This window comes from Ambystoma mexicanum, chromosome 1p (genome assembly GCF_040938575.1).
Source record: "Ambystoma mexicanum isolate Mex_15411 chromosome 1p, UKY_AmexF1_1, whole genome shotgun sequence".
Lineage (NCBI taxonomy): Eukaryota > Metazoa > Chordata > Amphibia > Caudata > Ambystomatidae > Ambystoma > Ambystoma mexicanum.
Genome location: NC_090921.1, coordinates 133,427,656 through 133,454,812, shown reverse-complemented (window position 1 = coordinate 133,454,812; position 27,157 = coordinate 133,427,656). Strand labels below are relative to the sequence as shown.

Here is a 27,157-nt window from a genome sequence, read left to right as displayed (position 1 = left end):
GAGATTGCTGCCAGATGTATCTTGATGGAAGCGCGAGCTAGTACAGCTTTGGCCAGCGACAGTAGGTATGTTAGCACTTGAGGTGCCGTAATCCGTAGAGGGTTGATCTTCTGTGCACGGCACCAGACAGAGAACCTCTTCCACTTATATCCGTAGCACTTGAGAGTTGAAGAAGACACCCTGGCCTTTGCAAGAACCTCTCTGCAGTCAGATGGGATATCGTACCCTCCAAACTCTAGTGCTGCAGGAGCCAGGCCTGCAAGTTCAGCGACTCCGGGTCATGATGAAGAATGGCGCCTCCCTCTCTGGAGAGAAGATCTGTGTCCGTCGACAGCTTGACTGGTGGGGACGCTAAGAGGTCCAGAAGGTCCGGGAACCAGATCTGTCTCGGCCACGCCGGTGCGACGAGGATCATCCTGCACCGGGACCTCTTGAGCTGGCTGACGAGTCGAAGCAGCAGCGGCAACGGAGGAAACGCATACAGGAACAGGCCGTCCCAGGGGAATGAGAACGCATTGCCCATGCTCCTCGGCTGGGGAAACCTGCTGGCGAACCTCTGGCACTTGGAGTTCGTCGCCGTCGCGAACAGGTCGATGTGGGTTTTGCCCCATCGTTGGAAGAGCCGATCCACTTGATCCTGGCGTAGTTCCCACTCGTGGCACGAGTGCAGGTCCCTGCTGAGTGAGTCGGCGATGGTGTTTTTTATTCCTGCCAGATGGAAGGGAACCAGAAACATCCCCTGAGCGACGGCCCAGTGCCACAGATCCTGGGCCTCCTTGGATAGGGCTGGGGATCTGGTGCCTCCCTGCTTCCGGATGTAGAACATCGTGGTGGTGTCGGTGAAGATGCTCACGACCTTGCCCTTGAGGGACGGGAGGGACGACATTAGCGCCCAGAACACGGCACGGAGCTCCAAGATGTTAATGTGGAGAGACCTCTCCTCCGGGAGCCAAAGGCCTCTTGTGTGGAGCTCTCCAGTGTGTGCACTCCATCCCTCCAGGGAGGCGTCCGTCGTCACTGTCTCCTGATGTGCCGGGGCCTGGAAGTCCGTGCCCGCCGTGAGGCGCGCACGGGTGCCCCACTACTGAATCGCCCAACGTAAAACCTTGTTGAGCGGGATCTTGTCTTCGAAGCAGCCCGCCGCTTGCATCCAGCGGGCGTCAAGGAACTCCTGTAGCCTGAACAGGTGCACTAGGTAAATGCATGAGGACATCATTCCGAGGAGGGACTTGATGGATCTCACCCTGGCCACGTCTGTGGCTAGCAGGCGCTGCACCTTGCCTAAGATGGCCTTCGTCCTTTCCTCCGACAGAGACGCCAATCGGACCACTGTATCGAGCTTCGCTCCCAGAAACCGTGCCACCTGCGACGGAACCAAATGGGATTTCAGGTAGTTGATGGAGAAACCCAGCTCCGTGAGTAAGCGGACGGTCTTCACCGTGTGCTCGACGGCAAGTTCTCCTGTCCTTGCACGGATGAGCCAGTCGTCCAGGTAGGGGTAGACGTGGATTCCCCTGCAGGCGCAGCCGCGCCGCCACTGGTGCTAGGCACTTGGTGAACACCCTGGGTGTCGACTTCAACCCGAATGGCAGAGGTCTGAATTGGTAGTGGTGTCCTTGAAATACGAATCTGAATCTTTTAGGATGGGGATGTGGAAGTAAGCATCCTCCAAGTCAAACGACGATAGGAAGTCACCCTCCTCCAGCTGTCCCAGTACGAGCTGGAGAGTGACAATCCTGAACTTCTGTGCCTTGATGTATTTGTTCAACCGATGTAGGTCCAGGATGGGGCGCCAACCGCCTGTCTTCTTTCTGACGAGGAAGTATCTTGAGTATACTCCGTAGCCCCGGAGCCTCTTGGGGACGAGCTCGATGGCACCTTTCTTGAGCATCGCCTTTACCTCCAACAGCAGTTGAGGGATGGGATTTTCCTTCCTGGCCACGGGAGGAATGTGGGGACACTTCCTTTGGAATTCGAGAGTGTGCCCGTGGGCCAGGGCATCCAGCACCCAACGGTCGGTGGAGATGGACTCCCACACGCTGACGAACTTCGCCAGCCGGCCTCCCTCCGGGGTGCTTCGGTGGGGGCCCTACGCTACGGCCGGTTCAATCTTGCTTGGAGGCGGTTTTGGCGCCTTGGCCTCCTTGGCGACAACGAGATCCTCCTTGTTTGCCGCGACCTCTGTAGGCCTCCTGGGACGAGGAGCAGGCCAACCTGGCAGGACGTAGAGGAACCACCGACTGATCCCTTGGAGGCCCCGTCTGCCTCTGGCACTCCAAAAGGGCTGTGGTTTCTGAAGGACTCCCAGGGCTCGGGCCGTCTGTCGGCCTTGATGGCCTGCACCGACTCATCCACCGTTTTCCCAAACAGGTTGTTGCCGTCGAACGGCATGTCCAACACCCTGGTCTGCACATCCTGACGGAAGTCTGTCGCCTTGAGCCAGCCTCGTCGTCGAAGGCAAACACCGTTGCCTAACTGGCAAAACCCGGTGTCGGCAATGTCCGTTGCCACCGTTATGGCGAAGTCCGACGCCACCTCACCTTCCTGCAGAATCTCTAGGGCCTCCGCCCTCTTGTCTGGTAGGAAGTCCAGTAGGGGAGCTATCTTGTACCATAGCTAAGGTGCTGGCCGCTTTAATTGTCGTCGCCGCCGACGACAATATTACCCGTCACCCCATGGCGTCCAATTTCTTTCCCTCGCCGTCAGCTGGGGAAGTGGAGGTTGAAGCTGTCGCCCCCGGCTCCTTGTTCTTGGCCGCCGCTGAGACGACTGCATCGGCTGAGCCCTGAGGCACAAGGGGGTGGCGTCGGGGACCCGGTACTTCTCGTACCGGTCTCTCTTGGCAGGCGTCGTGGACAGGTTCTTCAGAACTGCAAGTCCCTCGTCCCAGATATCGTCGAGTAACGGTACCGCGAGGACCGTTTTTCTCTTGGCCTCTCGCCGTTGATAGAGGAAACCTTCCTTCTTCTGTTCCTCGGGGCAGAGCTGAAGAGCTCGGACGCCCTGGTGATCATGGCGTGAAAGGAGCAGATTTCATCGGGCGGGGATGCCCGAGGGGGTGGTGATGGAAGGTCCATCCCGTCGTCACCACCGTCGTGTCAGTCGCCGTGTCATCCCTGGGATCCAGAGAGGGGGATGAAGGCTCCACGGGCCGCGAGGGCATGAAGGGCGCGGGGGGGACTCTCCTCCGCTTGTTCGGAGGGCTTCCTGACAGGCCCGGTTCTGGATCGTCCGCTGGGGTTCGTGGTAATCTCGTCCTTATCTCCGTACATAAGGTTTGGATCGCCATGAAAATGGCCGCCGAGTTGTCCTGAGGCTCGGGCAATGGCTGCGACGGGAGGGCTGGCCGCTCCTCCACTGGGGCCTCGTTGGTGCCACCGTCACTATCTTCGACCATCTCTTTGGGATCTCTCCCGTGGGATTGTACCTTCTCGAACCTCTCGTTGAGACTCTTCACAGCCTCCACCAGCTCCTCCTCAGAGGCTGAATCCGTGTCCGTAATGGCCACCGGCACCCCCCCTCTTTTTCCACAGGGGTCTTCACGGGGGTCTTGTCGATGGGCTGGAAAGAGGATTCCCTCTGCGATGGCAGGGAAACTCTGGGCCCCGAGGTCACCTCCACTGGTGTAGCCTCCACAGGCTTCGCGAGGGTCGCCGCGACTCCCTCGATAGAGGCCTTAGCTTGGGCGCGCTTAAGGCCTTCACCTTGGGGGAAGGGTCACCGCCTCGCTCCCCCTCGGCTGAATCCTTCGAGATCGACCGGGGCCTCTGCAGAAGCTTACCCGGGTTCTAGGATTTCCTCTTGCCCGGACCAGAGCGTTGGCTCGTGGTTGATGGTGCCGGGGAAGGTGCACCCTGCCTGGCAGCCGAAGAGCCCGAACGTTCGGCGCTCCCGGTGCCCGCGGACTTGCAGTGCTTAGCCTTCTGTTGGGCCCCTGTCGCCGGGACGCCCTCACAGGACTTAGAAGACTGCTCTGACCTTTTCTTCTCACCTGCTGGGTCCTTCTCCAGCCAGCTGGCGAGGTGGGAACGGCGATCCCTCATGGTCCGTTCCGATAGGTTCTTGCAGAACGCACAGTCCTTCATCACATGCGTCTTGTCTTCATGAAGGCAGTAGAGACATCTCGAATGCTCGTCCTCCTTGAAAACATTCTGTAACCCGCATCCAGGGCAGTTCCTGAACAGCTTGAATCCGGGCGTCGAGCTACCCTTGTCCTGGGCTGCGTCCATGGTAGGCCTCAGATCTCTGGAATCCTCCAAGAAGCGTCACTCGACGAAAACTTCACCCTTGAGGGGCGTAGGAAATTCCGAAACAGGTCCCCTTTGATCGGAAGAAGAAACGGTGGAGCTTGAGGCTCGATTTAACCGAAAAATGAGAATGTCCTTGAAAAAGCGCGAAAACGCAGCAAAAGCTCGAGAGCTATAGCACAAGGACTCCCATCACTTGAACGTGCGGTAAAAATCTGAGGATGGCTGCCAGGGGAGGGGCTTAGGGAGAGGGCAGTCATTGGCTGGGGGCAGTATGACCCAGAGACCAGTGATTGGTTACTACTAAGAAAGACAGATCAGAAACAAAACTGATACTGATTTTTTTCTTTACCGAGGATTCCCAGCCTGACGACGGGGAATATTCATGAGCATGTGAATCCATGCCAGACCCCAGGCTGGAGAAGTAGAAGTGTCGACCCTATTAAGCGGTTAGCTAGGATTGTAAATGTTCAACACCACCGGTCTAGGCACCTGAATGTTGGTTAGAACCAGTTGGGGTCCAGGTTGTGATGGCACCAGTCTAGGTTGACCCAAATTGTCCTCAGACTGAGCAGAAAATTGAGGCAAAATGTGAGGAGTCTGAGCTCTCAGAGAACTGCTGAACAATTGTTCTGGTGGAACTGTAATACATTTGGAAGCGTCAAAGTCTTCCAAGTCAGAAATTAGAGTTGAATTATCTTTATGGCTCTCCGGTACCGAGCCTGAGACAGAAGTCACAGGAGATTTCTTCCGTTTGTGTTTTCGTGGAGAATTCGGTACCGGACTAGATCTTGAATGAGAGTGCTTATGCCTATTAGGAGAGGACTTCTGAGATTTCCTCTGTACGGAGAAGCTTGCAAGCTCAACTGCGGTAGTTAAGGGTAAAACATTCTCTTTCGGTACTGAAGCACCAGAGGTTTGGTGTGCAGAAGTCGACTTGGCTTTGTCCGGTACAGGGGAATCTGAATGGGCCGATTCAACCCCAGAGGCGCAAGCCTCTTTGCACGTACCCTTGCCTGTACTAGGTACCGAGGCAATCGGGGATTTTGCCAGTACCATTGCTATTTTGTCCGGAGTAAATAACTCTTCCAGTACCGGGTGGGTCTTCTGTGACACTTTCCCACCTGAAGGTAATATTGCTTTCCCACCCAGAGGTACTTTCAGGTGAATAGGCCGGGGGTTTCCCCCTGAACAGTCATGTGAAGACTCCGGAACTGAGGAGGCTGTCTTCCCTTGGGTACCAACGGCCGGTGCCGAAACTAGTACCTCACCTGAAGGTAAAGTCCCCCTCTTACTGATATCGGCCTCCCTCCGGTTCCAAACAAAGTCCTCAAACGCCTTTGGTACCGGTCCCAGCTCAGACATGGAGCCAAGACTAGTACCTCAGGTGAATTCCACAGCAAAATATGTAGGTACTCACCGGGTGATATATACCCAGACAACAGACAAAGGCGTGGTGGGGATCCGCTACTGAAAATGCTTCCGGCAAGGGATGCACCGCTTGAAGCCTGTCGCATACTACATGCGCAGAAGGAGGCACTACAAATTGGAAAAAAATAAAGAACCAATCACTAGGAAAAAAAAAAGGGATGGACAGCCAAAGGAACGCCCTGAAAAGGGAGTGTCAGTGCAGCAAAAAATTTCGCCCCATGGGTGGAAAAAGAGGAACTGGGTGTGGACCATTGGTGACGCGAGGGTAAAGTACGGGCTCGGCGCGCAGAGGAATGTCCACGTGACGTAGGCCATTCCCCTTTTCGGGCTGGTAAGGAGGGAGAGCCAGGACGACAGAGAAAGTATTTTATCTGTGAAGGATTGAATCTTAAATGGGAAGTGGGCCTTAGAGAGCATCACATTTGTGGACATTAAAAAGCATTGCATCCGTCCATCGGTAAAAATTGATGGATTTTAAATTTCATTACCAAGTGGAATTCTATGCATTGCGGTCTAGATTCAATTTGTGAACATGCATTAACATTTGTTAAAATAGTTGATAAACTTTCCAATAATATGTAATTGTTTCTATGTGTATTTTTGGTCTGAGAAGAACTAATTATAAAAGGCTTGTTTGAATGAGGCCTAAACATTGTGTTTTTTGATGGTGATAAGGAACACTATTTTATTTTGAAAACTGTCCCAGTTTTGTCTCATTTACATAACTTTGTTCAAGTTACTGACATAATCAAAGCATAGTGGTAGGCATCGTCCAGTCTTTGAATCTTTTTTAGCATTGTTATAAGCGTAGGCTTGTTGCACTCCCATCAGCTGCCAACGCAAACTCATTTTGGTGAACACCAACATTGGGTCACTACTCCTACCTATTCCTTCAGTGATTAAGTAAACCAACTGGCCAGACAGGAACATTGAAAAGCCTTCTCCCAAGGGCCACTGTGTCCAACCCACTATTACAGTGTAACGGCTCAGAAGAGGATATTATAACAGTACGACTGGTCTCCTAAAAGTACAACAGAATACACGTTAAAGACCAGAACACAGATAACTATGCCCAATTTGAAATAATACAGGCAGTATGTCTAAGGAGCACACAGGACAATAGATATATGTCGGAGTACACACTGTAGTTTTGGGGTGACTCGGGAAGTAACACTTTGCATATAAAAGAAACAGGGTACATACAAGTCTGATCTTTGAGGAGACAGGTAGTCACAGGAACTGTAGGGGTAGGAGCAGGCTTAAGCAAAGTGACAGAGAAAGAATGTAGGCAAATATACTCGGTAATTTGGATTGATCAGAATAAAGGCTGTTCTGGAATATGATAAGGGGTCTCCATGAGATTAGGGAAAGCTCTTGCATCAGTACCAGCAGATTACTCTAAACAATCATGCAGCAACGTCATGGGTAAGACGTGCTGATGTTGATGGTTGTACTCAGTGAAAGGGTAAAGCTAGAGACCATATACCGATATAGGTAAGACTTGAACAAACTAGACTAAGGCAACCAAAGTCTTTCCTTTATCTGATCAAAGCGGAGACCAATCCAGGGGGTCACACTGTATACCGATACAGAGCTGAGAGACAACAGTGGACCAATTTGTAATCAAGAGGGAAAAGCAGAGTGGATAGAAATAAAGTACAGGACAGCAAGAGAAAAGAAGCAAAGAGCAGAACTGTAGACAGAGGATGTAGGCAGGGATTTAGGCAAGGAAAGGTGCCACACAAACTTGGAACCATAGCGTTCTAGGAATATCATGAAACAAAAGCTTGTCTCATATGAAAGGTAGTCGGTCACTGGCAACTCAGTGAATACATGGTTCACGAAACTCAGTGCACTAGGTCATAGACAAGACGATGCTGCAAACACGTGGTTCAGAAAACCAAGTACACTAAAAGGCAGGCACTTAAACTACGGACAAGGGTCTTAGCAAGTAAAGCATGAAACTTGGATTGCAAAGCAACATGGAAAAGGGGCAGCTTTGCCAGACGAAAGGTGAGCCTGTGAACTGGCAGGGTCGGGGGGGTGTCTCGTTACAGCAAGGAAAGGCAAAAAGGCAGCACACATACTTTCAGAAAAAAAGGATTCACTTTAACAGCAAACAAGACAAACTGGAAAGCAGTTATGGCAGGTAGGAATTAGTAACCAGAAGCAATAAAGCATGGAAGGTCTAAAAACCGCATGAAGCAGGAACTCTGGGTAAAGGCAGCTGATAGAACACTGGGTAGACTTCAGAGTGAGTTTATGAAGTCCTCCCAGCCCACAGCCCAACAGGGTGGCGCTGATTGTAGCCTGGGGCAGCTGTGTCCAATTAAGCCCAGCCCAGTCTTCAGTAGCTTGCAGCAGTGGATTGGAATTAAAGCCTTGTCCTCTCTTGGTAGCCTAGCCTGCAGGAGCTTTTAACAGTTGAGTGCAATCAGGGTCTTTCCAGCTTGTTGCAAGTGAATGTATTTGGTATGCCTCCCCCAAACCCTTGCCTTTTGAACAGCATACATCTACCAGAATGCATCAGCTGGTTCAATCCAAAAGCAGGAATAGAACATGAAATGAGTTTGGTCCAAAACTGCAACAGTAAAACAGGTAAAGAATGCCATGGCGGTTTAAGGGTTTTAACATGGGAGTTATGCTATGAATAAAGTCTATGAATTGGTGCATACAGTGGTACTGGGTAGAAGTCAGGTAGATTCCTAACAGTATGACAACCTTTGGGAATCTGTTGCATCACACAGATCTGGATCTCAACCTGCTTGGAATTTAGATAATAAAATGAGTGTACAATGCAATAAGCTGATGGACGTTATTCTGTTCGCACCCAAGACTGGTTCTAAGAATAAGAAAAAAAGCATGGCCTTCTTTGGTTCACATCATGATCAAGAATTAGAAATGTGGTCACTGCCATTGGTTCAGGGGATTGTGGAACATGTCCCAGTCTTAACTCTGCTCTTAAAAATGCATATATACATTCATGAAAATGCATGCTTTTACTTAGTAATATATTTTCACAGTTGTGTTCTGTGACCTACCAGGGAATAATGATAAGAACATATGATACAAAATGTCAAATTTATGCTGTGCTTGAAGAATTAGCAGACCACTTTACCCACAAAATGAAAACAAAAACAAAATGACCCTAGTCCCTGACTGACTTACCAAAGCTGTAACTGTTGGCAATGGCCCGGCTGCCTGTCAAGGGAAAGCAGAGGCAGAAAAAAGAAAAAACAGATAAAACAGGTGAGCATCTGATTGCAAAATAACTGTGACTGAACAAATCCATTGATAAGTTAATCAAGCAGAATGTGAGATTGTACTCGGTCAGGGTTCCATATTTCTGTTTCTAAAACATGAATAGTACTTTAACATTAGTGCTCCGCTGAAGGTAATATCGATGGGGTAGAATACTGTTTAGTAAATCCTGCTATCCCAGAAATAAATCTTAAATATCATTGTTATCTTAAAATGCTTACCAACAATGGATCATTTTGAAGTAGTGTTCCTCCTTAAAGTGCAAGCCGCTGACATTACACTTTGCATTTTGGAGAAGGAACAGATTCTGTGCAGGATAACCAAACCGATGATGAACCTTGCATTATTGACTGTAATGGTCCGTTACCATGTTTACCGATTCATCTAGTTCCCCAGAATTTGAATCACTTTTCATAGAAAGGTCTAAAGTAACATTAAGAATGTTGGCAGGATTGCATTGCCAAATGTTTCATGAGCCTTGCTGTCAATCTATTGGGCTTTCTGATTGAGTGAATAGATCAGTCATAATAAATTACTCACCGCAGTGACGGACGTACTTTTAGTCCTTAGTCCCCTTTCCTCCATACTGCATCCCTTCCAAGGGACAGGAGACAACCTTTTTCACCAGAAAAAAAACCTTCTTCCCCCTTAAATGTAGAGGCACGTGGGGGTGCGGCCCAGGGAGCATGCGCTGCCCTGACTCCGCCCACCGGCGCCAGACCTGAGTCCTCATAGACGCGTCGACGACAGAACAACATTGCCTAATGACACCAGTATTATTAAGGGGGGAGGATGGTGGGACGTATGGAGGAAAGGGGACTAAGAGTACGTTGGTCACTACGGTGTGTAACTTAGAATTACTCTTAACGTCCCGTCCCCTTTCCTCCATACTGCATGGGCGATTACAACTTAATGTAGCCCCAGGGTGGAGAGGAGAACCTCCCTAAGCAAACAGGTTACTGAGAACCACCTCTTCAAAAGCCACGTCAGATCTAGAGCCGGAAACCAAACAGTGGTGCTTGCAGAAACCCGAAGGAGTGGTCCAGGGTGCCGCCCTGCTTATGACTTGCCAGGGGACATGCTGCTGGAATGCGATGGCCGTTGCCTTGGCCCTGACTGCGTGGGCGTGCATGTTGGCCGGGAGTGGTTTATGCTGACCCTCGTATGCTTCTTTGATGGCCGATACCATCTAGTGGGATATGGAGGCCTTGGAGGCTGATAACCTGGTCTTCCACCTCCAAAAGTGACAAATCGGCCTTCGGACTTGCGGAAGCCCTTGGTCCATTGCAGAACTCTGCCTTGTCCTCAGGATCGGCAAAAAACGTAGGAAGCACTATTTCCTTGTTTAAATGGAAAGCAGACCGAACCTTAGGCAGGAATGCTGGGTGTGTCCTTTATCATTGAGGAAAGGTAGTATACGGTTCTGAGGCGACGAGCGTCTGGATTTCGCTGACTCTGCGAGGAGCCGAGGTGAGGCCGGCTAGTAAGACTGTCTTAATGGTGACCAGCCTGATGTCCGCGGACGCCATTGGCTCAAATGGTTTGCGTGCCAGGTCCCACACAGGGTGTGGTCTCTTGATGGGCGTGTAGAGCCTTGCGAGTCCTGTCAAATGCTTCTTGACAATCGGATTGGAGGAGGAGAAGACCTCTTCCTCCGAGTTCCTGTAAGCCCTGATGGCTGCGAGGTAAGTGCAGCAAGTGCGGCAAGTGTCCACCTGCACGTCAGAGTGGGTGAGGTGCGCCGAGAAGGAGAGCACGTCGTCCAAAGTACATGCAAGGGGTTCGATTTTTTCAGAGTCTGCCCAATGGCAGAACCTGGTCCACTTGCTCTTATACTGGGCCCTGGCAGCCTTGCTCCTTGCGCCCTGTATGATCTCTAGATTAGCCTGGAAGAGGCTGAGGTGCCTTAGAGTTACCTGCTCAGGAACCACGCTGTGAGGGCTAGCTTCTGTGCCGCGGGTTGGATAACCCGGTCCCCCTGCTGCAGCCCGTCGGTAGATGAATCGGTGGTATCTCCGAGAGGCTAAACCGTTCCAAGAACCATGGCCTGGCCGGCCACCAGAGAGCTATTAAAATGATGCTGAGCTGGCGAGACTCCTTGATCTTGCACATCACTCTGAATCAGTGGTGTGGGCGGGAATGCGTATGCTGTCATGCCGTTCCACTGAATTCAAAATGCGTAGCCCAGGGAGAAGTGGCCCTGTCCCTGCCAGGAGGCAAACTGTTGGCACTTCTTGTTGGGCCATGTGGCAAAAAGGTCCACCTGTGGGTGTCCCCTTCTGCTGAAGATCTCCTGAAGAGCGAGGTTGTTTAACTGCCACTCGTAATTGTCTGCTCTAACCTGCTGAGCCTGTCCGCCTCCAGGTTGGATTCCCCCGGATGGTGGACTGCCGTGAGGTAGATGTTGTCAAGGGTCCACTCCTACATGCTGATTGCCAGACGGCACAGTGGAGGGGGATCTGGTGCCTCCCTGCTTGTTGACATGCTGGTTGAGTGGTCTGTCTGGATGAGGACGACCTTGCCCCCGATTAGCAGGAGGAATGCTCCGAGCGCTAGCCAGATGGCATTCAGCTCCAACCAACTGATGTGGTACTCCTGCTCGTGCCGGGTCCAGGGTGTCCCCCCATCCCGAGACAGGAGTCCGTGGTGATGGTGCCCTGCGGGGTGGGAGGCCGGAAGGGCTTGCCGGTCTGTAGGTTGCAGTCCATGGACCACCATCTGAGGTCCGGTGGAGAGATGGAGGAAAGTTGATCATCTCGGCTTGAGAGCTCTGCTCCTGGTTCCATGATGCCGCAAAGTGCAGCTGTATTCTCCTCACCCTGAGTCTCGTGTGGGGGACAGCCAATAGGACCTCTGCCAAGAGACCCATGAGGTGCTGGTACCACCAGGCCAAGGTCACCTCTCTGCTGAGGAAGTGAGTCGTGGCCATCTTGATAGCTGTGATCTTGTCCTCCAACGGAAACACTTTCTCGGAGCACATGTCCCATATGAGTTCCAAGAAGTTCAGTGTCTGCGTAGGCTGCAGCTGCGACTTCTTGAGATTGAGAGAAAAGCCCAGATCGTGCCGTGTGTTCATAAGAGCATGGGAAGTGTGGTGCTCTGCTTCCGGAGATGTATCCCTGACGAGCCAATCATCGAGGTACAGGTAGATGTGGAGGCCCTGAGGAGGGCAGCCACTCTATTCATAAGCCTGGTAAAGACCCTGGGGGACGAGTTGAGGACAAAAGGAAGCACCTTGTATTGGAAATGTAAGCCAATGATCCTGAATCATAGAAAAGAACAATGGGGCTGCCAAATCGGGACATGTAAGTACGCGTCCTTCAGATCCAGGGCGCACATCCAGTTTCCCTTGCACAATGTCTCCGCTATAAAAATTGGCGTACCATCTTGAATTTCTGTAGAGGTAGGGAGAGGTTGAGGGTGGAAAGGTCCAGCACAACTCTCAGGCCCGCCTGGTTCCTTTTCGGAATGGCGAAAATCCTGAAGTAAAAGCCCAAGCCTTGCTGGGAGGCTGGGACTTCCTCCACTGCCTGGCTCTCGACGAGTGACCGAATCTGAGCCAAAAAGAGTTGCTGTCCCAACCTGTGGGGGAGAGGGAGGAGAGGCTGGGATGGGTAGACTGTACCATGTGGATACTACGGAGAGGATCCAGGGGGCCGCATAATTCTGGCACCAGAACTGTGCATGGAGAACAAGCCTGCCCCCCACTGGAGACACGTGGACCTGGAGGGGCGTGTCATGCCTTCTTTCCCTCTGAGGCTGTTGCAGAGGAGGGGGACTGGAAAAAGCCCTTACACCTCCACCCCCTTTTTTGTTGTTTGCGCCGATGTTGAGTCGGCAAGCAGTCTGGGTTCCTGGACTACCGCCGTTGTTGGAAGCCGCAAAACCCTCCGTATGTACGCCCCTTGTCGGAGCGCTGCTGTGACTGGGTGTACGATTTGGGCGTGGTCTTTGTCAGGATGGATAAAGACTTTTTTGCCGTTTGTGGCTTGTGACTTGTTTTTCTTTTTGTCCAGCTCCTCGTCCGTGGTGGAGTGGATGAGGTCACCCCCCCTTGAACGGCATGTCTAATATGCGTTCCTGGACGTCCGGGTTGAATTAAGTATCACAGAGCCAGGCTGTTCTTCTCATGTCCGTGGCGATGGAGATGACCCGGCCAGAGGTGTCAATGTGGGCCACGGTGGATTCCAAGATGTCCTGCACCACCATCTTGGCCTCGGCCAGTCCTGCCTTGAAACGTGATTGGCTCTGCGTAGGAAGCTCTGGGAGGAAATCCGCAATTTCCTGCCACAACCTCTGGTTAATGGCCGCCAGCATGGCATCTGCATTGGCCTGACGAAGATGCAAGGACGCATTGGAATACAGCTTCTTCCCGTATGCCTCCAAGATCTTCTCCTCCTTGCCTAGCATTGCCGCAGAGGAAGAGCCCGAGGACAACTGAGGCTTGGAGTATAGTGATGCCGTGGCAATCACCGAGGAGGGCGGCTGAGAATGGGCAGAGAGCAAGTGTCTATCCCCCTCCATCTGCCTGTACTTGGCCTCCAGGTGTCGATTGACCGGCTGGACCGAGTGGGGCTTGAGCCAACCCTTCTTAGCCAGGGCGACCACGTCTTTCTGCATCGGGATTCCCATTTTAGCAGAGGGGCTTCGCATGAGGACTTCTGCGATGACCCCCTCTGCTGGTTGCTCGACCTCTGGTTGAGGAAGCCCCAGGTACTCTGCCAGCCCTGCAAGACGTTCGTGGAAGGCCTTGGCAGACAATGGTCTGTCAGGGTCCTCCTCCTCATCCATGTCCACCTGGGGGTCCGGTACTGGTGGAGGAGTATTGGGAGCCGGGGGCTGAAGTACGTGTAACGGAGCCAGAGGCTGTGGCAGAGGCTGGTACGGAACCGCCTGCACACTCGGTTGGGGGGCAGGAGGCGCCGGTGGTGGGGCCTGCGGCGCCGGAAGCTTTGGAGGGAGCACATCCCTGAGGATGAGCCCCATCCGAGGAGATTTCATGAGCCTGAGGAATCGCTCAAAGAACCTGTCCTCTCAGACTGGAGGGGAACTGGAGGTGAGAACAGCGGAGGCGGAAACTACCCTTTGTGAACACAGCTACGAAATCGATAAGGGTGTGGACAGACTGGTCGCACTGGAAGCCAGGTGTGAAGCCCTTGAGCTTAAGCAGGACGCCGCCGAGAATCGCTCTCGGAGCAACAACATACACCTGAGGGGGATCCCAAACACCATTCCAGATGCTGATCTGGAGCAATACATATGTGACCTCTTTCACTTCATTCTAACATTGCCTGGCGACTCCCCCCTGGTGCTCGACCGAGTCCAACAAGAACAAGATCAAATACAACCAACCCGCCGGATGTCCTAGCGAGACTGCATTACTTTAAAGTTAAAGAAGAAATAATGCAAGAAGCTCCCCCTGCATACTCTTCAGAGATGCCTCCATCTCCTTATATCAGGACCTTGCAGCTGTCACACTAATGAAAAGGAAGGCTTTGTGACCAGTCATGGAGTGGCTGAGGGGAAAAAGGAATCTCCTATCGCTGGGGTTATCCCACATCCCTGACCTTCACCTGGGAAGGCAGCATCCGCCACATATGCAATTTAAACAAAGCCGACAAACTGATGAACCCAGGGGAGGGGAATGGGGCCCCAGACGGAAACTCGCCATCTAGGCAAGAAGAACCACAAGATCCGACAGTCCTGGTCTCTTGTGGAGAAGCGACGCCGCAAAATCATAGGCCCCGATCCAAGGGCAAGCGGCCTGACAATGATTGACAGCAAGGGGCTACTCAGACACCTGGCCATCAAGCCACGAAACCCTTGGCCGGGGTCCAATATCACAGGCCTCTGCTATGAACAAAGAGCTCTAAGGAGAGGGCCTCCTGCCCATCGTACACTGAGGTTTCACCGCTTAACAGGGGAGGCTTAACTGCCTCCATGCAAGCTGGCTGCATCAGCCCAGCCGGAGGCCCCGTTGGTCGAAGGCTGGCCCGGGTGACCATGTTTTGTTTTCTACAGGGGGGAACGGGAGGGGTACGGGAAGGGAATCAGGCCATTTTCGCAGGGAACAAACCTATCAATGCATATTTTGGCTCTACGGCATCAAGTTGGGGAGGGCAACCTCTGGAATCTACAAAACAGTTTACCCAGATGACAAACTACACTAAGGAACTCACCATGAACACATGGACTGTCCAAGGCCAGAACTCACCCAGAAAACACAAATCAGTGGAACACCATTTGGCCCAGCTCGCTGCAGACATTGTGTCTGCAAGAAACCCATCTGCGGTCACCTGACTAGCAACAAATCAGCTTACGACACTAACCCAAGAGGTACTTCACCTCCTCTGGCTGGAAGAAGGGTGGGGTTGCAATCTTACTTAGTTAAACAGCAGCCCTAACGAATGTCAGTGTCAAGCGTGACCCAGGGGGCAGATACCTACTGCTCAAAGGTCTCCTGGTCGAGCTCCCAATCACTATCGCAGCAATATATTGCCCGAACGACACCCAGAACCGCTTTCTGCTTAAGATCCTCCTGACAACCACCTTCGCCGAAGACAAGCTACTGATTGGAGGTGACTTCACCCTCACTCCGGACCCCAGGGTTGACAAGACTCTACCGCCCACCAGATCGGACTTCTCCAGAGCCTTGGGGTTTGCAGAGTTTAAGGGAGTGGAGGAGCGAAGTCGTTCATCTGAGATATGTCAATAGGTGGACAAAGACGTTGATGTGCCTGCAGTATCCCTGTGTACAGCGCCAATACGCGGGTCTCTGCACAGCCGCCTATCATGTGTGCTGAATGCAGGCCGGCTTTGGTATGGCACGATAGCTGGTGCAGAGACCTCTTTCTGTTTCACTGGTGGGAGCTAGATTGCAGAAGGGGAGTGCATTGCCCATGAAATGCACATTGTAAGATAGCGTGCACTGCGGTGTGTTGCATGTGCCAAGGCCGTAGCCCATTGGATGCACGAATGGAGGCCTTACTCCAACAACTATGTGCCGTGGTTGCGATTAGGTTTCACATTGTTGGCTTCTGAGTGTGGTTCGTCAACATTGCCTACATTGTTCATTCCATGGGTGTGGCGCTTCTTAGCATATCCTACACGACTTACTCCATGGCTGCAACTAATGGAGTGAACCATTCCACAGTGTGTGCAATGAGTACAGTGTTGCAATATTGTCAGTACAGAAGAGGGTAGGGTTGAAGTACATCTTTTATGTGCATCGATACTGCAGTGTGTGAAGTGTGTGCATAGAAGTGGATAAGGGCCAAATGCATAGCGTAGAGGATTGCGTAGTGGCCATCGCGCAGAGTGAGGACTACTGTTATTGCTTTTGTGTAGTGAATAGAGTGCTGGGAGCAGGGGCAGTGAAGTGATGCGAGAAAAAAAAATGTGGTTTGGTTGGCTGCAACACCATACTATGTGAATGAAAGTGGGTATGGGTGCCAGAGGCTGTGGTATGTTTGTAGATTGTGCTAACTGTTGCATGTTTGCATGCATAGTTGTATTATGGTGCAGAGGTTGGGTCGCTGTGGTATGTGTGTGGACTGTGATGCTTGGGCACAAGTGGACATGTATGGCTGCACTACGTTGCGGTGTGTGTGGGCAGGGCCTAGACTATTGGGTGCATGACCGAAGGCCGTATCAGACGATGCTGAACTTTACAGAATGGTTGTGGAGCACATTCTAGACTTGCTACAGCACCAGAAGTCAGCTGATATGCATATACTGTTGGCTGGTTCGGTTGGCAGTAACACCATGGTATGTGAATGAAAGTGGGTAGGGGTGCCAGAGGCTGCGTTAAGTTTGTAGATTCTGCGTAACGGTGCATCTTCCTATGCAAAGCTGTATAACAGTGTGTAGGTTGGGTAGGAGTGTCAGTGGCTGTGGTACGTGTGTGGATTGTTGTAGTTGGTGTCGTATTACCATGCATGGCTGGATTATGTTGCGGTGGATGTGGCCAAGGCCTAGACTATTGGGTGTATGACCAAAGGCTGTATGACGTAGGGCATGCACCCAAAAGCCAAGGCCTTCACCACACCCACCACAGCAATGCAGTTTTAACTGCATCTCTCAGAGGATGGTAACCTTTACAGAATGGTTGAGGAGCACATTTTACTCGTCATAGAGCACAAGAAGGGCGCCGACATGCACATATTGCTGGTTCCATGGGTGTAGTCATTGTGCAAACATACTACGGTATGTGGTGTATGGCTGGAGATTGTGCAGTGAAAAGTCTTGCAGTGTGGCCACTGGGTGCAGTGTTGGAACACTGTCAGTATAAAAGAGGGTGGGGGTGGGGTTGAAGTGAATTTGTGGTTTGTGCATCTTCCTTGGGGTAGGTCCAATGTTAAGAAGATTGTGTGGTTTGATATGCCAGTGACATAATACTTTGTCAATGGAAGTGGGTAGGGGAGATGGAGGCAGTGGTATGTTTGTGGAATGTGCTAACTGTTACATGTTTCCATGTATTATTGTGTTATGGTGCTGGGGTTGGGTAAAAGTGCTGCTGCCTAACTTACGTTTGTGGATTGTGGTTTCTGGCCACATGTTCACATGCATGGCTACATTATGTTGTGCTGGGTGTGGGCAAGCAGTAGACTTGTGTGCATGGTCAAAGGCGTGATGTGTGCCGCTCTGGATGATTTTGGATGCTGAAATCGTGGATTCTTTTGCAGACCTTTGTACGCAAAGTGTTTTGGGAGCATACGCGACATATATGCGGAGTGTTGAACAGTAAATATGCATTGCTGTACAGAAAAGACAGCGTTGGATGAAGAGTGCTTGCCTGTGATTGCTGCATGTATGCATGAAAATTTCACAGTACTCAATGAGGGACTGCTGGAAGAATAAGAGTGCAGGGCGTGTATGCTTTATTGGGGTGTAGCCCTCACTGTAGCTGGGAATGCCCACGTGCCACACCCTGCCATTCTTACCATGGTGGTAATGCGAATGGAACTGTGGGGATTATGGAATTGCGTGTGATGGGTGTGGTTCACACAGGGGCGGTACTACTTTTCCCCTATACTCTGTGTAATGAGGTTGGTAGAGATGGACAGATGCACAGTGCTGATCGTGGGTGATACATTTGTGCAAGATCTGCACAGGTATGCCGTGCAAAGAGGCGTTGCTGCTAATTTCGGGTTAAAAGGAGTGGACGCTTTTTGGGCAAGTCTGTATGCGTGCAGTTTCGGCGGGTTGGTTCGCCTTTGCAGATGTAGCCTCCATTGTTACCGTTGAAGTTGTGGTGGTACATTATGGAGGTTTACATTTGGGTTACATGTCTTGTGGACGTTTGCTCCGTCACCTGAAGAAGTTGGTGAATGCAGTGATGCAGATTTTTCCCACTGCCAAGGTATTTTTCTCAACCATTGAACCAAGAGGAGCATGGGACCATGCCAGTGTAATTTGTCCCCAGGCAGAGCTCGGAAGGTGTCTTATAAATAGAAGCATTTCTGCATTTATGTCCACTGATAGGATGTTCTTCTCGCACTAGGAGAGCATAAAGTTGCAAAATATACAGTGCAAATGGCATTTCTTTGAACGTCATTGGCAATACCATTTTCTTTTACACAGTGCAAGAAGCGTTCACTATAATTCGGTAAAAATTGAAGGAGGAGAAACAGTCATACAAAGAGAAAAAACAAAAAAAGGTTGTTGGCAAGCACGTACAAAAAAAAAACACCATGTAAAAAAAAAAAAGAACACCTTTTCAGAGGGACCACTAAAGACCCATTCCCCTACCCTGCTTGACAGTCCTCCCGCCCCCACTTCCTAGCGCGAAAACTCTGCAGATTCCGAAGATGTTTCAGGATTACATGTGCCACATCCGGACATTTTCAGGATGGGAGGCATGGAAATGGGACTGTAGAGCGAAAGACATTGCTCAATAAGGTTTGTGGTTGTGGTGTGTACGCAAATACTGTGGCAGAAGGTCTCTTTGTACAAAAAAGGGCAGATGGCTATGGTGGAAGTGTGCAAAGCAAAGAGCAGGCAGTGTGTTTGTATGCATTAACCGTATGTACTTGTTTGATGTTGGTAGCATGTATTCAGAGTTGCTTTTGTGCGATAATGTTAGAAAAATTTGTAGTAAGTGGAGTACAGGGGGGAAAAAACTGAAGTGTACAAGGTAAGTGGCAGGCATCCTGTTATGAATGCAATGTGTGTAATATATCGTAAGCTATGGCATTCATAATGCGCCTATGCACACGTTTTGCAAAGAGCAACAAGGCAAGTGAGGGGGCAGAGGGGAGACAGACATAACGAACCTACTAGGCCAGGTGTCACTCAGAGCACCAAAATGCATTGCTAAGGGGAGGGGAAAGTGTAGTACATAGGAAGAAGAAGAAATGACAATAAGTAAAAATACGGCCCAATTGTGCCAAGTGGAAGGGTATGTGCTGACATCAGGTGGTGGTGGAACTGTTAGGGATAGAGAACTCGTGGATGAGTTGCAGATGGCGTAGAGTAGAAGCGGCCACATTCACAAAGAGCCTGTTGCTATAGTGCAGCCTAGACAGAAGCACAGCTTTGCACACAGGGACCTTTTGGGAAATTGCTTTAGGTTGGTAAGATACAGTCACTGCTGCTTTTGGTGGCATATTTCTACGTTGTATGTAGGCGATGGGTTAGTGGGGAAAACAAATCGTAGCATTGCTGTAAGGAAAGCAGAGAGTTCCCGTTTTCATATTGCAATGTATGATATGCGTAAATGAAAACATTACAAGTACAAACCATTGAAGTGCCACTTGATGCTAGGGGATGGGAAAAAAAACAGTATGCATTTTAAGAACATAACGGACGCTTAGTGCCACATACCGTCCGCAGAGGCACTTATAACAGAGTTGTAAACATACTGCGGGAAAAGTTTGCATACCTCCATGTTGTGGTGATGGGTGCTCATGTGGATGAATGTGGATGCAAAAATCTTGCAATCTTTTACTGAACTTTCTACTGGACGTGCTTTCAAATGACAGGACACTTGCAGGCTGATTTTGTAACAGTACATATGAAGTGTTGTGCAGAACTGACAGTGTAAGAAGCTAATGTCTAGGATCGCATTGGTGGATGCCTGTGTGACTGTATACCCGTACTCAATGAGGTAGTGGTGGACAAAAAATAGTGGAAAGGGAAGAACTGCTCCTGCTTTACTGGGGTGCGGCCCTTGTATTACTTTGGGAAGCACACATGCCACATTGTGCCCTTCTCACCATGCGGCCCAATGGAAATGGGACTGTGGAGATTATCCAATCAGGTACTGAGGGTGTGGTTCACTGAAAGGGGCGGTCATACATTGTTACATTACTCTACGTAGTGAGGGTGGCTGACATGGCGAAACGCATCGTGTTGATTTTGGGTGATGCCTTTGTGATTGATCTACACAAGTATGCCTTGGAAAGACACTTTGATGGCAATTTTGGTTTGGAAGGAGTGGCCACATTGTGGAACGCTGTGTATGAGTGCAGTTTTGCCGATATGCATGTACTTTGCAGTGACCTGGCACTGCCAAGGTGCTTTTCTCGTCCATTACACTAAGAAGAGCAAGGGACAATGGTCATGGAAGTTGTTCCGAGCAAGAGGTTGGAAGGGGTGTGTTCAACAGAAGCATGTAAACTTCTTTGTCCGCTGGTGGGTTGTTGTTCTGCAACAATGAACTCATTAGTTGTGGATGCAGAGTATTTCCAAGCAAATGGCATTTAGTTGTCGCCCATTGGTAATGCTGTTTTGTTTGCCCGTCTACAGGATAGGTTGAAGACTTTATTGCAACAATGTGAGTACAAGAAAACACAAAAGCAAATAATTTTAAAAAAGCTGTTTCACTAGATGCACCTACAATACAAAATAAAGAAAAAGGCTCTTTTCAGAGCCGCCCTTACAAACTCCCCTACCCTGGTTGCAATTTATTCCCCCATGCCCGCACCCAGCACGAAATCCACATCCGGGGATTCTGAGGATGGCCATGGAAATGGGACTGTGCAGGCTGAGGAATTGCACAATACCATTTCTGGGTGTGGTGTACACACAGAGGACTGGTGTACAGAACTCATATTGTTACATGGAGAGCTCTTCAACGTGTTTGGCGGATGCGTGTGGAACAAGAGCAACCAATGACGGCGTGCTGGAAAGAAGAGGAACGGGAAGAAAGAATATTTCTGCTTTATTGGGGCGCGGCCCTTGCCGTACTTGGGGAAACGCACGTGCCACATACTAGCATTTTCAGTATGTTACCTATGGGAATGGGACAGTGGAGACTATCGTAAAGGAAGGTGTGGTTCGCCGGAAGGGCCGTAAATTCTCCATTACTGTGCTTAGTGAGCCGGGCTGACATGGTTGGCATTGTGTGCAAAGGCAGTGTAGCACAGCACAATCGGTCCAACATCAATTGCAGGGCAAACCTATGTGGCCTGCTACTGTGCTCTGAAAAGCTACAAACACATTGCAGAGCAGCTCCGGGGTGCAGCCTTTTGTAGCGCTGCCGTGGAGAACTTGCACCAGGAAAACAGGCCCACATTGTTCAAAAACATACATACATGTGCAAGGGCACATTCTGGTGCATTTGCAAGCGTGTACTTTCTGGAAAACACTCTGTACATTGCACAACACTGTACTTTTCTAGTGTCCGGGTCATGCCCCCGAAATAAGGGCCCACGCGCAGCGTGGGTGCGGTCGCCTGGTGACCTCACCACTGTTCTCCCTTGGGATGGCGTTTTGGGCGGAATACGTTGTGCGCATGAGCTTGAGTCTCTGATGCCCACTGTTGCCACTTGTCTACTGAATAATAGTGCGACACACGTGCACTGACTATATTGGAAGATGCTGGTTGTTTACAGGGTATAGCAGGTGGGATGTTTATCTGTATAGCTAACTGTAGGACGTGGGTGGGCGCCTCGAGCAACATAAAGTTTGTTTGGATATGCTGCACAGTGACGGTGTTACCAGGACACACATGAACACATACACATGCGTCTACTTGCATAACGAACAAACGTCCGCTCCCACATGTAATTATATGTGGTGAACAACATGCGGATCGTGCTGATGTGGTACGGATGCCTCGATTCTCATTGCGGATAGGCCGGGCAGGTGCGGTGTCCGTAGGATGCGGTCATTCCTACGAGGACTGTGCCGCAGAGTCATAACAGCATTTAAAAAAAACAAACAATACCACATTTACACTCAGCAACTATTTCAATAGCAACGTTCACTTCCACACATTCATACACACCATTAGGAAAGGGATGGGGAAGCAGAAGTGGATATTTATTGTGGGGATTTGGGGATTTCCACAAGTTGGTTGTGAGGGGAGAAAGAGATTGAGGTATCACTGTACCGTCTCCCATCACAAGGATGTTTGAGGGGATGGCGACCTGTGACATGGGGAAGGGGTACACGTGCAGGTCTGCCAGTGCTGTTTTATTTAGTCCATAATCTACCCTTGCACACATTCTTTTAAGGCGGCACAATTGTTCACCAATTCTTCTATTTTTCCTTTCCTATGCCCGTATGCGGTTGTGGAAGGGGTGGCGCTTCTGCTGCCTTGCATTCCTTTCCAACACGTTCTCTTACGGAAAAGAAAATGTGTTAGGTGTACATGAAGCAATATATATGACATAATTGACGATTGACACTACTGTGAGTACCAATGGGGTTAGTATTGTAAGTCATTGCGGCATGAGGGAAATTTGTGATGTCATCTTCAATGTCCTGGATGTTAGTCTTAACAGTTTACAGTGGTGGCGCGAGTTATGGTTGCGAAGGTTACCATAACTGGCGAATTTCTGTTTTATTTTTGGTTTTACTTGTACTTAGGGCAACTGAAACATATCGTCCCTTTAACAACGTTTGTTTCCAGTGAATTACATAGCTTTGTAGTAGTGCAATTTACCCATAACATCCCTTCAACAATGTTTTTTATGAGTGAATTCCATAGTTTTTACTAGTGCAACTTAACCACAGCGTCCCTTTAACAACGTTGTTTGTCAGTGATTGATATGTGATAGATTCACATGCTACGCATTGGCCGACATCTATTGGAAGCTGTAGAGTATTACAGTTGTTTTTCGAAACTCGAAAATGGGCATTGAAATAGGGCGTGCCAGTAATACTATCCCTATTGTGACGTCCCCTGTACCCATAATCCCTCATGCGTGTGGATTCCTCAGATTGTATTTTTTCTGACATGAGGTAGCATGTGGAGTAGCGGGAGTACAGAGTTCCTAAACAGATACATACATGGAAAGCTCAAGTAAACATCTATGCACCTTCTCTCAGGGGAGGAAGGGTGGGCGCATGTCAATGGAACCAGATACAAGCACCAGAAATACAATTACGGCGAGTAATGTATTCCTTCTGATGCTTGTGTAATCTGCTTAGATCACATGCTATGCATATATTAGCAAGCAGTGTTATGAGAAGGTGGTGGGTTGTGAGAAGGTGTAGCAGCAAATAGATGTTTTAGACCTGCTTGTCCCACCTGTGTATCTGTCTTGGAATGTGTGCCAATGCAGTAATGCCGAGTGAAGGTGTGAACTGAGCTCCATGTAGCTGCTTTGCAAATGTTCTCTCATGGTACGTTTGCAAGAAAGGCTAACGTAGCCCCAGTGCCTCTTGTGGAGTGGGCTCTAGGTGTAAAATGCAGTGTCTTTGGTGATAATGTATAGGATAACTGTAAACATTTGACTATCCATCGGGAGATTGCTCTCTTTGAAACACATTCTCCTTGTCTGCCTGTAGCCATGGAGACAAACAGTTGATCTGTCTTCCTAATATAGACTGACTTACGTGAAAACCTAGGGCGAGTCCGTAAAACCAATTTGTCCTTAATTATGACACATAAAGGGTCTTGCACTGACAAGGCTTGTAGCTCGCCGACTCTTCTTATGGAAGTGATCACCACTAAGAAGTCAGTTTTATATGTAATGTCTCTAAGGGTAGTCTGTTGCAAAGGCTTGAAACGGAGTCCCATGAGTTTTGCTAGCACTACGTTTAAATCCCAACCAGGCGGAGGGGTTAGAGACTGGAGAATGTTTTCTTTTGACTCCCTCCATGAAAGCTTTGATGACTGGCACTTTCCACCATGAGATTTTACTTTGAGAGGTGGTGTATGCTGATAAAGCTGCTAGGTGGACTTTAAGAGAATTAAAGACCAACCCTGAATCCAACATTTGGAGTATGCAAGTAAGAATGTATGAAAGCATACACTCTATGGGGTTGATCTGTTTAGATTGGCACCAAATGACAAATCTTTTCCATTTGTTGAAATAGAAGTGCCTAGTGTTTGGTTTCCATGCTTCCTTTAGGATGTCCACGCACCGTTGTGGAAGCTTAAGGTGTCCGAACTCTACGACTTCAGGAGCCATGCTGCCAAATTCAAAGAGTGAGGTTGTGGGTGTAACGTTACTCCCCCGTGTTGAGTCAACAGGTTGACCTGGTACGGGAGCTTGATGGGATCGCACATCGCCAGCTTGCGCAAATGTGGATACCACGGTTGTCTCGCCCACATAGGAGTAATTAGGATGAGTGTCATTTGTTCCCTTAGTATTTTGTTCACTACCCTGCTGATTAATGGAGTCGGGGGGAAAAGCGTAAGCAAATATCCATGACCAGATCATCCATAGGGCGTTCCCCTTGGAGAGTGGCTGGGGGAACCTGGACGCGAAGTCTGGGCATTGCTTGTTTTCTCTTGTAGCGAACAAGTCTAAAGAGGGGTAACCCCAAAGAGAGAAGATGTGGTCTACGACGTCTGTGTGTAGTTTCCACTTGTGCTCTTCTGGTAGAGGATCTCTGCTTAGAGAGTCCGCTAGTGTGTTTAGTATCCCTGGAACATGTTGGGAGGACAGGGTCATCCCTCGCCTGAGTGCCCATTTCCATAATTTCTGCGCCAGTTTGGAGAGAGTGTACCTCCTTGTTTGTTGACATAGAACATCGAAGGGCAGTACCTTGAACTGATAGTGTTGGTCTGCTACTTTGAATCGCAAGAGTCTTCTGTGCGCTGGGAACATTGAGATATGCAAATAGGCATCTTTCATGTCCAATGTTGCCATGTAATGCCCCCTTTTTAATAGAGGGATTACTTCTTGTAGCGTAGTCATTCAAAATGTTTGTGGTTTTATAAATATGTTTGCAGGGCGCAGGTCTAATACCGGGCGCATGGTCAGATCTTTCTTTGGAACAAGGAAGTACGTTGAATAAATACCCTTGTTTACCTATGTGTGGCACGAGCTCGAGGACGTCCTTGAGGAGTAGAGCTTTCACCTATTCTAGCAGGATCAGTTGCTCTTCCTGCGATGGTTTCTTTTGGCGTGGGGGGAGTTTTGACGGTCTTCCTTGAAGGTCTATACAATAACCCCTATTCACTGTTGAGAACACTCATTTGTCCAATGTTATAGCCTCCCATGCGTGGGTGTAAAAACGATATTCGTCCCCCGACTGGGGAGGCATGGGCGGGGACCCGTAGCAGGGCGTCATTGCTTAGACGGTGTCTGGTGGGGGAACCTCTCCCTCTTCCGCGGGCCCTGCGCTGACCCCAGTGCTAACCCTGGGTGGCTTGTTGATTTGTATTCCAAGAGGTACCTTGGTTTTGGTTGTATCCTGTTCCTCTTTGCGCACTTTGCCCCCGAAAGCGACGAAAATTACTACCACCTCTTTGTGGTTGTCTATTAGTCAGTTGACCAAGTGATTTGAGTCTCATATTCATCCTTGGCAGACTTGAGGGCGTCTTCAACTGCCTTCCCAAATAATACGTTTTGCTCCACTGCATATTTAGTAGGGTAGTGAGTCAAGTTTAAACCCTGATTGTCTAAGCCAGGCATGTCGTTTTAAAATGGTGGCTTCAGCAAGAACGCGTCTCGCGTTGTAAGCTGCGTCAAAGTTATTCTTTAAGAGAATGCCTGCTGTAGCTCTGCCTTCGGCAGTCAGAAGGGAGAGTTTTGCTTTCAGTGGATCTGGCGCTGACTCTTCTAGTGCCTTTACCTCATCCCACTTTGTGCAGTCATAGCTGGATAGCAAGGTTGCGTTGTTTGCGATACGTGCCTGGTATGCTGCAGTAGACGCAATCTTCCTGCCCATGGCATATCATTTTTTGCTCTCCTTGTCCGGAGGGGCCTCGGAGGACGACAAGGGGGTACCAGCTCTCTTGCTGGTGGTGGTGGTAACGACCAGAGTCTCAGGTCAAAGATGTCCCCTTATATATAGGGGGTTGGAAGGTGCAGGTCTGAAGAGCTTTTCGATCCTAAGGTTTACTGCCCTGGTATCGTTAGGTTGTTCTAGGGAAGGTTGGATCCTTCTTTGGACCGATTTGAGCAGGGGGATGAACTGGGTTGCCGGTTTTTTATCGGCTAACATTTTCAGCAAAATCTTTGTCCTGTTGGACGTCTTGTGTTTCGATGCCGAAGTACTCTGCTGCCCTTATTAGGATATCATTAAATAGTGGCTGGTTATCAACAGGGGAGTCTGGTAGGACAGGCTCTTGCAGGACTGGAGACTCCATTGCAAAAACTACACTCTGTCTTCCTGGTCTTGGTCGTCCTCTTCCCCTTCGTCATAACCCTCGATGTCCCTATAAGGGGGTTCACTCTCCTCTAAGTATTCCTCATCCCCTATATCATCCCCTATATACATGAGGAGTCTTGTGTGGTGGTTCAACCGCCAATTCTATGGTGGGGAGAGATTTGTTTTTATAGGTTACACCCGATGCCTGCGACTGAGAGGCTGTAGGTGTTCTGTTGGAACTAGACGCCTGTGTAGTGGGAAGCGTGGTGTTCAAGTTCCGCAGAGTTTGAGGATGTTTATCAAAGAAATTTGCTAGGCAAGTCATGAGAGTCATGACTCGGTCAATGTCGTCTGCAGACTATTTGGCTGAACTGGGTTTAGCCCTGTGGGGGTATGTTCCTCTTCTTCCTCAAGATGTATAGGGTCAGGCTGATAGGTCTCTTCAGACTGTTCTGTAGTATCCTGAAAGGGCATACTTTTATGTTGGCCAGAAGGTTTTTTAATCCTCTCCTTGTCAAGTGAGTCTCTTTCTCTAGAGGAACTGGATCTGTCTCTCTTCTTATGGTCCCTGCTCTTAGAAGATGATTTTTTGGACCTTGGGGTTGAAGAGGTGGTTAAGGAGGACTCCCTGGACTTGTCCCCGGATGTAGGCCGAACTTCGACCGCAGGGATGGCTTGCGCGACCTCTTTCACCGTAGTATGGCCAGATGGGGGAGTATCGA

The 27,157-nt window shown here is 49.8% G+C and overlaps 1 protein-coding gene across 3 annotated transcripts in view; it reads right to left on the bottom strand.

The window, feature by feature from the left end:
* The window catches only part of AGFG2 (ArfGAP with FG repeats 2), a 1,592,250-nt gene that overhangs the window by 747,022 nt on the left and 818,071 nt on the right, over window positions 1-27,157 (bottom strand). For all 3 annotated transcript variants that reach the window (XM_069644975.1, XM_069644984.1, XM_069644992.1), the window contains one exon: window positions 8,847-8,879. In XM_069644975.1, coding sequence (XP_069501076.1) covers window positions 8,847-8,879 — 33 coding nt within the window. The remainder of the gene's footprint in view (window positions 1-8,846; window positions 8,880-27,157) is intronic.